Below are 11500 nucleotides of genomic sequence, written 5' to 3'. Positions count from 1 at the left end.
TATATATATATATATATTTATATATATATATTTATATATATATATATTTAATTTTTTTATTTTTATTTTGTATTATTATTATTATTTTTATATAGCAGCACCTTGCTTGAAAAAAAAAGGTTAAAATAAATAACATGGGGGGGGGAAATGGAATACTGGAGCGCTATGCACGAAAAATAAAACCAGATTAGGGAAATATGATTTTGTTTATTCGATTGTTTGTATCTAAAAAAGAAAAAAAATGAATTTGACATGGACGAACTAGCGCCTGGGGCAACGGAAATCCTTCTAAGCAACGATGGCTACATCTCATAGTCAGTTGACTTGAAGTGGTCTTCGTCGATGGTGGAGAAGATGTGACCTTCGTTGCTGAGGAATTCCACCACTTGCCTGCGGGGCGGCGATAAAGAGCATCCTTGTAAGAGACGGCGTCCTATTGTTTCCATACCTTCTTTTGTGCGAAATGTATGAATGTTTGCCATAATAGCATCAAAATGTTAACAAAATAAACTCCCACCTCAGAAACCTTCACTCTTGAGTTTTGCTATTTTTAACTCCTTGGCTGCCACCAATGGCATTAGAGAAGTACCGTATTTTCTCGCATATAAGCCGTATTTGCAACTAAAAAAACGATGACTGGAACCAGGGTGCGGCTTATATGCGCACAAGACGATACTCTTTTTCACCAGTAGATTTTGGCAAATTAACGTAAACTATTTGTTGGTTATTTTCTGTTTTGCAGTAAGATTAACATTACAAGACCATGTGTATGGAGGTCAAAACTGTGAATCAGGTGTGGCTTATACGCGAGAAATTGTAAAATTCAACGATTTTAAGGAAATTTAAAGGGTGCTGCTTATACGCGGAGGCGGTTTATATGCTAGAAAATACCGAATTTTCAATTTGGACGGTTAGTAGTTAATGAAAAATTTTCCCGTACCGTTGACGGCGATGGATGTCCAATCAATTTTGAATGCGAGAATGCCTAATGATCTAAACGGATTGGTCATCCACTACGGACACGCGATGGTCGCCCGACAACGCGCCGCTCTTACTTGATGGCCGGCAAGCTGATGTTGCTCAGTCTGGTCTTCAGGTCTTGAAGACTGATGCCTTGCGGGTCCGGACAGCCTTTGATCAAACTCAGAACCTGGACGACCACCGGGAAGTCGTAACATGTTACGTGGCGTCATGCTAGGCTAACCTTGGGGAACGTAAGCGGGTCCTACCTGGTTCTGATGGGCGCTTAAATTGTTGTTGGTGAGGTCACGCGCGCCCGTGTAGCCCGTGTCCATACTGCCGCCGGTTACGGGGTGTGACGCGGATGAGGCGTCGCTACCCTGGACGCAAAACAACCTTCAGTCAGGAATTATGCTAAAGATTTAAAAAAAAATGTAGTGTTAAGCTATGATATTTTTGAATAGCTGTTCATAGGTTACATTTAAAAAAGCTTATTTCACCTGTTGCTCTCCATAGCTAACATTAGCCTTATTGCTATTAGCTTGCTATGTTTGTTTTTGTCTATCATAAAACGAATGCCTTTCAAAAAATGTAACTTATTCTCCATTTGCACTTATTTTCTTCTTCGATTGTCCGCATTCCTTGGCTGCTGCAACTTACTGTAAACATTCTGAACCAGCACGAGGGTGCTACAGCACACGACGGGCTGAAGGCTGTGACGAAAAGCGACGTCGATCTCTCCGAGCCGACTCGCGTTAAACAAAAAATGCAAACCCGCAAAGAATTAATCAGTCCTGATAGAGAAACGTAAATATCGGGCTCCGAGGATCGATAGCTATTGGCCCATGCTACGTAGCTAGCACGTTTCGAGACGTTTGTCTCACGAACAACGGAGGAGTCGGACTCGAGGTGAGTTTGCACAAGAACAACAACTACTTGAGTGGTTGGCTTCAGCCTGTAAAAATACAGCATGCAAATGAGCTGCATTTAAAATGAATAGCGAATTATTGAATTACTGCTCACCGAAGTTTGACCCTTGCTGAGCGCCATGTGCGCATGGACCACCTCCAGCATGTGCGACGTGATTTCATTCATGTCCTCCAGGGGTCTCACGCTGAACGCAACCACCGACCTGTGATTCTGAACACAACCACAAAAAAGTCATTTTAACACACACTTAACATTCATGTTTCTCCGGTTTCCTCCCACATCCCAAAAACATGCACGCTAGGCTAGCTGGCTAACTGTCTAAATTGCCTCTAGCTATTAGTGATTCTTTGTCTCATGGTGCCCTGCGATTGGCTGGCCAATGATTCAGTGTCCCCCACCTGGTGCCCAAAGTTAGCTGGGAAAAGCTCCAGCACCCTCCACGACCCTTGTGAGGTTAAGTGGTTCAGAAAATAAATGATTACCGTATCTTCTCGCATATTAGCCGCCTCTGTGTATAAGCCACACCCTTAAAATTGCCTTCAAATTGTTGAATTTTACAATTTCTCGCGTATAAACCGCCCCGATTCACAATTTTCACCTCCACGTTGATGTCTTTAATAGGGAGTACTAATGTGTTACTTTGAAGGCAAAATCTGAAGAAAAATCATCGAAGTCACGTGGTATTTCTGAGATACTGTATGAATCGAAAGGATCGTCTGCTGGATTGCACATTGCCTACACGTAGACAAATTCAAAAAGGAAGTCATGTGAGCAGTACAACCAGGAAGTGTGTCCGTAGCGGTCTAGTTTGTCATCGCTAGGTAAGATGGTGTCGCCCTGAGCGAGCAATGGCAGCTAAAAGTCAGTTTTTTCACATTTTATGCAAGATACGGTTTATTTTTTTCTTGAATTCTATTCATAGAAATCAAAATACAATTTGGTTAAGAGTTTTATCTGTTTATCTTTTCTCTATTTTGAAATAAATGACCGTATCGACCACACTGTCATGTGTTATGGCGTTTCGCGCATGATAAGTCTAATTTATGCGCATATAAGCCGTACCCTCGATTCAGTCATCATTTGTTTGAGCGTCAAATACGGCCAATATACGAGAAAATACGGTAGTTGATTGATCGTGGCAGTCCTAGTTATCACTTTACCATACAACAAACCATTCTGGATGTTCCAAATTTAAACAAATCATGATATACAACAAGATATCATTCCAATGTTTTCTTTGATATTTTTTTTTACATTTATCTTTCCATAAGATGCGCCTGCTGCAGAAAACGGAGACTGACCTGGAAGGAGCGCAGACTTCCGGAGATTTTGACGTACGTGTTAGGGGGCAGCACCGAGCCGTCCACGTTGGGGTCCTTCAATCCAAATGGAAGACACAAGTTGCCAATTTTTTGCGCTGATATCAATTTAGAAATATTATTCCTACCTCTGTGTCCACCCACTGTTTCACATCCAAGGGAGCGCACGTCATGTCGTCCACCTTGTACTGAATGTTGGTCATGGATTTGTCCGTACTCCGAATGACGCCCACGATGGTCACCTGAATGAGGTTTATCAGATCTTTGGATTTGGCCAATCAAAGCGGAGTTGCCGGGAGAGGTCAAATGCGACACGTCACCTGCGACACCTCCACTTCGCCCACTTTGAAGATTTCATCCACGTGGTTAGCGGTAATTAGCTGGGATACGGTGCAGGGGATGATCTGGGAGGCTCGGGTTCTCTGTAAATAAAAAATATATAAAAATACAAACGACGTAGAAACTTAACAAGTGTGCTGTGAGAAATTGGGAAAATATTATGAAAAAAAACACAAACCCCTATTTTCAAATGTGCAGCATGGTGGTTGGAAACAAATTGTATACAAATGTAATTTACATAAACAAACATACCGCAAATAAATTTGGTCAGCCAATGCCACAGATGTAGCTAGTTTATTTATGATTTGTTGTTGTTTTTTTACTTGAAGGTTTGTTTCAATAGTGACAAAATAGTCCATATTTTATTGCATCACAATTAAGGATATTTTTTCCCTTAAATCAATAACTGACACAGCAAATAATTTTTTTTTAAACGGTCTTTTCAGATGATTCGGAACGTCTGAAAAAGACGCGATTAAGCCCGATTTCCGATAAATCGCGATATGATTTCTAATCGGGACATCCCTAGTTCAAAGTGCATTGGCATCATAAAAAACACCTCTCATAACCAAAACACCTGCAAATATCAACTTATTCACCTAACGACATTAATCATGAATGATAAAATATTTCTATTCATTTGATTAAACCACCCTTGTTTCATAATTCAAAACACCTGTAAACTATTCAGCCAATTAGGAACCACGAAGAACAATTTACCGTTTTCTTCTCTCCACCCTGAGACAAGGAAGGCGACGCAAATCCACCGGGGGACTGAGTGTAGCCACCGACAGCCGCACTCGAGTCGTTGTATCCTCCTCCTAAAAGAAATATAACAGATAGAAAGAACGTCAACCATTTTGGGATGTTTGTTTTTGTCTATGACAGAGAGCGTGCGCACATTTGGGCTAGCTAGCTAGCTAATGACACCCCACAGGGCAAAATAACTAATGTTAACCAAGTTTGTTGAAAAATTGTGGTTGAAAAACTCACCCTGGTTCCACATTGTACTCGAATTGGCGTCGTTTAAACTATATTTAATTCGCAAGGCTAGTGACAGCAAACACAAGTAAATCCAGCTTCTTCCCGTCGGAGACTCGCGCGCGGAGGATTCAACCATGCGCATGCGTCGACTGCATTTCGCGCGTGTCCTCGAGGAGATCTTAAAAGTGAAGCCCTCATTTTTGCTTGTCAGGGCCATTTGAGGCTATAAAATCAAATGTAACCTCCATATGAGAATATCAATATGTTTGAAAACTAATAAAATGATATAATTGATGATTATTTTATATTTCAAAATCAATATAACGTTTAAAAATGCGCCTGAGAAACAAAGTTCAGGGTATACCGTTGATTTTCCGTCATACTGTGTTGCCTTTAGGAGAGCAGTGAAACGTAATGTAATTTGTGTTATCACTATATTTCTGCTTCATTCGGGCCTTCGATTGAGTATTGTCTATTTTAAAAATATATTGGTACATTCCAGAGCATACCTCTAATCTGGACTATAATGTAAACAGAATATAAAACCTAATTAAAAACCAGTGTTCTAAGCGAGACGAGTTTGACCGTGAAGGCAACACTAAATCTGTAGAATTATATATTTTTTGCACTATAAAAATAATTCACAGCCAAAAGATGGCACAAAAATCCCAACCAAAGTGAAAATTTGGAAATTTTAGTCATTGCAAACAGCTGGAAAAAACAATATAAAGTGTCGTGCCCTACAAAAATGTCCAAATGTTTCATCAATTAGGGGGAAGAAAAGTATATAATTTGGAAGTCAACTGTTTCAATGCACTTGAAAAAAATGGTAGTCTGTTTAATGCATCTACTTTATTTTGAGGAAGTCTATCACACTTCCAGTTTACGTTGGAGACGACACATCGCCTAGGTAAGTCACATCATGCAAAAGTGACATGTAAATAGACATCCTTGCCTGGTGAAATATTGACTAATATTACAATAGGCCATAAATGTGTGACATAATGTCGACCATCTGGCCTCGTAAAGTGTAAAGTGACCTTGAACAAAGACGCATTTGTGCACGGACGTGGCTTCAACATGGTTGGAAAGAGTTTGCTGCTGTGTTGCCTCATTTTTCCAGGGACCTTTGCAACTTCAGGTGAGTAAACCTATAAAACAATAGGAAATAAAACATCATTTTGTTTTTTAAATGGCACAAATTTGGAAAATAATTCATTTTATATGCATCAGGGAGCTTTTGGCACATCACTGACCTGCACTGGGACAAAAATTACAAAGTGGAAAATGGCAAGAAAGTCACTTGCGAGTCGTCCAATGGGAACCAGGCGTACCAGGGGGGTCCATATGGGAGCCATGCCTGCGATTCACCCTGGAAACTCATCCAGTCATGCGTCAATGCCATGAAGAAAATTCTCCCGGATCCGGACTTCATCGTCTGGACAGGGTACGCCTTTTTTTTGTAAATTTATTTTTATTTATTTTTTTCCAATAGTTTTGAGTTTGTCCAAACGATACCTGAAAAGGAACAAAAAATAAGGAAGCGAACGGTAGGTGACCTTTGATCCAAACTGTACTTTTTATGAGACAGTTTAACAGTTTTCCACGCTAAAAAAAATATTCGCTATATTTTAATCTGCATGTTTGAGTTGAAGATAATTCAAGAACAAATGAAGGTATTTTTTTAGCAAAATATGGTGATGCTTTGAATTTGTCTGCTTAGGCAGTTTCATTTTTTTTAAATTCAATTATGAACAAATACAATTATAAGATAATAAAAAGTTCCTAATAACAAAATAATTACAATTCGATTGATTAAAAAGAGTCTCCAAATCTGGTTATGGACTCTAATAACATAACATAATTTCTTAGTTGTTAACTCTTCACCTGCCGTCCTTCCCAGCTCAAACGAATTGGACACAGGAGTTTTAAATGAAATGACTTTTAAAGGTTTCTTGTTTTTTGGGGCGGTAGAGACGACACTCCGCATGTTGAAGATGCGAAGCTGAGCGAAGAAAAGGTTCGCCAGATTATCGCCAACATTACGGAACTCATACAAGGCGTTTTCCCAAGTACGTCAGGGAAAAAGAGGAAGTTTGTTTTGGGTTTTTTTGGTGTGTGTGTCATAAATGTTTTGTGTATTTGCCACTCGCCAAGATACCAAAGTGTACTCTGCCCTGGGTAACCATGACTACCACCCCAAGAACCAGCTTCCCGGTCACGAGAACCAAATGTACAACAAAACGGCCCAACTGTGGGTAAAATGGTTGGAGCCCAAATCCGTGAAAACCTTCAACAAAGGTACACACTTTGTAAAAGAATTCATTAATAATTTCCAAGATTTCATTATTTATTGTCCATTTTTAGAGAAAGTGCAACCAAAATGCCACTAAAAAGCTGTTTTTTTTGTCGCAATTTGAAGATAATACGTCGTGCAAATTCCTTTATAAAGTAATACATTTGTAAGCAGAAATAATTTTATTATGATAGGAATTAAGTTATTGCAGAAAACATTGAACAAATATTTTTAAAGAAATTTAAATTTGATTTAAAAAAATCTAACTAACTGAATCAAAAGGGAAAAAGTATTAATTACAATATTTGAAATTTTGAATGCAATGACATTTCCCCCCCACTTTAAGACTTACCGTATTTCCGCACTATAAGGCGCAAACATTGAACAAATATCTTTTAAGAAACTAAAATTTCATTTAAAAAAATCTATCTCTACCGGAATAAAAAGGGGAAAAAAGTATTATATTACAATATTTGAAATTTTGAATGCAATGACATTTTCCCCCCACTTTAAGACTTAGCGTATTTCCGCACTATAAGGCGCAACCTTTTCCCTACTTATTTATGATGTTGACTACTTATGTTGATGACTTATTTATTGATTATTTGTTTATTATTTATTGATTATTTCTTTATTAGTTATTATGTATCGATTATTTCTTTATTAGTTATTATTTATCAATTATTTATTTGTCTGTTTGTTGTTATTGTGCATTTTATGGTGAGGCTTTAAATCTCATTATATTTGCATAATGACAATAAAAGCATTCAATTCAACTAATAAACTTTGGATTTCATGAATATGAATATATTGATTAATCATTGTATGAAATTCCCTCTGGTTAGCTACAGCTCCATCTAGTGGATGTATAACACAATTCCCTACTACTCCTACATATTATAATCAAATGCATCTTATATATGAAACCAATTTTAAGATAGGTCATTCATTGAAAGTGTTTCTTATAGTGCAGAAAATACGGTACCTACCGCATTTACTCGCGTATAAGCCGCACCCTTAAAATCGCCTTAAAATCAGTGAATTTTACAATTTCTCGCGTATGAGCCGCCCCCTGATTCATAATTTTCACCCCCATATTTGTGGTTTTAATAAGGAGTACAAATGTGTTACTTTGAAGGGAAAATGTTAAGAATACTGTATAAATCAAAAGCATATAATTAGGGTCAATATCATAAGAAATTAATTTACCCAGTAACAGTTGTTTTCTTACTGCAAAACAGAAAATAACCAACAAATAGTAAATGTTACTTTGCCGACATCTACTGGTGAAAAAGTGTATCGCAAGTCTTGTGCGCATATAAGCCGTACCGTGGATTCAGTCATCATTTTTTAAAATTAAAAATACGGCTTATATGCGAGAAAATACGGTAAACCAGTCCTCAGACTTACCCCGATTTTTTTCCGACCGACTTTTCAGGCGGGTACTACACGGAAAAGCTCCTCAATAAAACAGGCTTCCGGATGCTGGTACTCAACACCAACCTTTACTACAAGCAGAACCTCGAGACCGAGAAGGACGAAGATCCGGCCAATCAGTTCGCGTGGGCGGACGAAGTCCTCACAAAGGCGGCCCAAGACAAAGAAAAGGTCAACCCGCGGGCATCCCGGTGCGACCCCCCCACCCCCCCTCCCGGTTGACTTACGTGGATTCCTCGGTATGCAGGTGTACGTCATCGGCCACGTTCCCCCGGGGATGTTCGAGAAGAGGCGTGGCCACTCTTGGTTCAGGCCCGATTTCAACAAGCGATACCAGGAGCTGATCGAGAAGCACCACGCCGTCATCCTGGGACAGTTCTTTGGACACCACCACACCGACGCATTCCGCATGTTCTACAACTCCAAGGGTGCGTCTTTTCAGTGGTTTAGTCACCATCGGAGGACATTTTGCGTCTCCAAATTTGAAACAATCCGCATGAAATCCGTTTGTCCTGGAACTCAATCATCAGTTTTTTTTAATTAGATAAGATTAGAACTTTATTTCATCCCGTTTCCGGGAAATTTCTTGGTTGCAGTAGCAAGACTGACACAAGACACAGACACAGAAGACATTGTAGACCTAGCAAAAAAAATGTGTCCTCGCTTGTATTTTTACATATTTTTTAACACTTTGATTAAATGTTTCGCATATAACGCCCAAATAGGGCAATTTAAGAAAAAATACTTCTTTATATAAGCAAATTTGTCCTTGAGAAAGAGCTAACGTTAGCATGGATTTGCTACCCTATTGTGCATGATTAGAATAAGGCCATTACAAACACAATTCTCAACCTTTTTATAAAAAGTTTTATCATCTTGTTTAACAGCAGCCGCTAGCTAAATATAGCTAGCTTTCACAAAAAGATTGTTAAGCTAATCATGCTTTCAACATGGATGAATATGTAGCAGAAAACCAGATGAGGGTTATTTTTTTCAAAAATTTAAAAGGCAAAATGTCCGTCAATCCCATAACGAGCCCCGTTTTTTTCTTTCACAAACCGTGTCTTAATGGACGTGTCCCCCCGTTTCTGCAGGTGTTCCCATCAGCACCATGTTTCTCAGCCCCGGGGTGACACCGTGGGAGACGACGCTCCCCGACGTCATCAACGGCGCCAACAATCCCGGCATCCGCATCTTCGAATACGACACCGAGAGCCTCCTCGTCCAGGTACGGCAATTTGAGATGCTATCTGCCTCTTGCTCGACGCTAAAGTTCTTTCCGAAAGCAGGGCGGGCGGATGAAAAATTGAATTGAATTGAAAGCTTTTATTGTCAAGTATAATGAGATTTAAAGCTAGACATCCAAGTGCACAAATGACAACAAGTAGTAGTGAACATAAGTAGTAGTTAAGATGGATAAGTAGTCAACATAATAAGTAGAAGTCAACATAATAAGTAGTAATCAAAACAATAAATAAGTAGAGGTCAACATAGATAAGTAGAGGTCAACATAGATACGTAGTAATCAAAACAATAAATAAGTAGAGGTCAACATAGATAAGTAGAAGTCAACATAGATAAGTAGAAGTCAACATAGATAAGTAGTAATCAAAACAATAAATAAGTAGAGGTCAACATAGATAAGTAGAGGTCAAAACAATAAATAAGTAGAGGTCAAATATATAACTAGAGGTCAACATAGATAAGTAGAAGTCATCATAGATAAGTAGTAATCAGAACAATAAATAAGTAGGTCAACATAGATAAGTAGTAATCAAAACAATAAATAAGTAGAGGTCAACATAGATAAGTAGAAGTCAACATAGATAAGTAGAGGTCAACTAAATAAGTAGAGGTCAACAAAATAAGTAGAGGTCAACAAAATAAGTAGAAGTCAACATAGATAAGTAGAAGTCAACATAGATAAGTAGTAATCAACACAATAATAAGTAGAGGTCAACAAAATAAGTAGAAGTCAACATAGATAAGTAGAAGTCAACATAGATAAGTAGTAATCAACACAATAATAAGTAGAGGTCAACAAAATAAGTAGTAATCAAAACAATAAATAAGTAGAGGTCAACATAGATAAGTAGAAGTCAACAAAATAAGTAGAGGTCAACATAATAAGTAGAGGTCAACATAGATAAGTAGTAGTCAACATAGATAAGTAGAAGTCAACAGAGCAAATAAGCAGTAGTCAACCTAATAAATAAGTACAAGTCAACATAGATTAGTAGTCAACATGAATAAGTGGTCAGATAATCATGTAGGTAGAAAAGTGGCAAAAAGTGATGCGGTTCCTTGCGTTCAGGACGTGGTGACGTACTACCTAAACCTGAGCCGCGCCAACATGGGGAAGATCAAGTGGGAGAAGGAGTACCGTCTGACCGAAAGCTTCCAAGTGGCCGACGCCTCTCCGACTTCCATGCACCAGGTCCTTGAAGGCATCTCCCGGGACAACTGCCGCCTGCAGCAGTACTACCGCTTCAACTCGGTCAACTTTGACCTGAGCCAGTGCGGCCCGCCGTGCCGGGCCTCCCACGTGTGCTCGGCGCGGGAGGTCGACTACCAAAGGTACGAGCGCTGCATGGTCAAGGAGGCGGCGCCGGCCGCTCTCCAGGGGGCGCCGCTCGGCGTCCTCGCCGTGGCCGTCAGCCTCTCGTTTGCGTTCGCGTGGCCGTAGTTTAGCACTTAGCTTCCGTTAGCTTTTGTTTTTAACCCTTGCATGTTTAGCTTCATTTTGTAGAATCTTCTCGTTGAAATTAGAGATTAGATAGTCCTTGTCGCATATTTTGGGACGTGACTCCGCCCAATTTGGAGAATCTGACTATACCGAGTACTAGGTGGACCACTGGTTAACGCGTCGGCCTCGCAGTTCTGGGCACGTGGGTTCGATCCCAGACACCGTGTGGAGTTTGCAGGTTCTTCCCTGGCTTGTATGGGTTTTCTTTTGTTGTTGTTGTTGTTGTTGCGTATTATAGGTCAAATTTATACTGGGGAAGGGTTTTGAAATAATTGAATTTGGTTGCTTTTTTTCCCCATTGTTTACATATTTGTATCAACAAAATTTATTTATAACATAAGTATCCCTTTAAGAAGGTTCCAAAATGCAATGTAACTTGATTTAAATAACATTACCAGCAGGCATAATGAGGATTTAACGATGTTAGGTATTGGCCCGAATATAAGACGACCGGTCTTTTTCAAGACTCAAGTTTGACTTAGTTAGACT

At 39.3% G+C, this 11500-nt stretch overlaps 2 protein-coding genes and 1 long non-coding RNA gene across 4 annotated transcripts; 1 reads left to right on the top strand and 2 right to left on the bottom strand.

The window, feature by feature from the left end:
• Positions 1 to 187: 187 nt before the first annotated feature.
• On the bottom strand, positions 188 to 4728 carry rpa2 (replication protein A2). The gene is made up of 9 exons (XM_077598813.1): positions 4542 to 4728; positions 4269 to 4369; positions 3530 to 3631; positions 3338 to 3451; positions 3192 to 3266; positions 1984 to 2100; positions 1230 to 1340; positions 1056 to 1150; positions 188 to 390 (listed from the first exon to the last, which is right to left on the bottom strand). Exons 1-9 carry the CDS (start codon positions 4672 to 4674, stop codon positions 303 to 305), a joined length of 936 nt encoding a protein of 311 aa, XP_077454939.1. The 5' UTR covers positions 4675 to 4728; the 3' UTR covers positions 188 to 302.
• Positions 4296 to 11438, top strand: smpdl3b (sphingomyelin phosphodiesterase acid like 3B). Of its 2 annotated transcripts, none has more exons than XM_077598811.1 (9): positions 4296 to 5442; positions 5562 to 5673; positions 5766 to 5979; positions 6507 to 6604; positions 6690 to 6833; positions 8267 to 8436; positions 8513 to 8693; positions 9360 to 9493; positions 10580 to 11438. In XM_077598811.1, the coding sequence occupies exons 2-9, from the start codon at positions 5613 to 5615 to the stop codon at positions 10949 to 10951; spliced, it is 1374 nt and encodes a 457-aa protein (XP_077454937.1). In that variant the 5' UTR covers positions 4296 to 5442; positions 5562 to 5612; the 3' UTR covers positions 10952 to 11438. The 2 variants fall into 2 exon arrangements, with proteins under 2 accessions (XP_077454937.1, XP_077454936.1); XM_077598810.1 differs by having other exon boundaries at positions 4297 to 5442; positions 5518 to 5673.
• Positions 5393 to 8488, bottom strand: LOC144073180 (uncharacterized). Its single transcript, XR_013300030.1, has 3 exons — positions 8332 to 8488; positions 5789 to 6050; positions 5393 to 5683 (listed from the first exon to the last, which is right to left on the bottom strand). It is a non-coding gene; the product is annotated as an uncharacterized LOC144073180 (long non-coding RNA).
• Positions 11439 to 11500: the final 62 nt, after the last annotated feature.

Source organism: Stigmatopora argus, chromosome 4 (assembly GCF_051989625.1).
Source record: "Stigmatopora argus isolate UIUO_Sarg chromosome 4, RoL_Sarg_1.0, whole genome shotgun sequence".
NCBI classification, from domain to species: Eukaryota; Metazoa; Chordata; class Actinopteri; order Syngnathiformes; family Syngnathidae; genus Stigmatopora; species Stigmatopora argus.
Note: the sequence above shows the minus strand (reverse complement) of the source record. Positions and strands in the feature narration are given on the sequence as shown.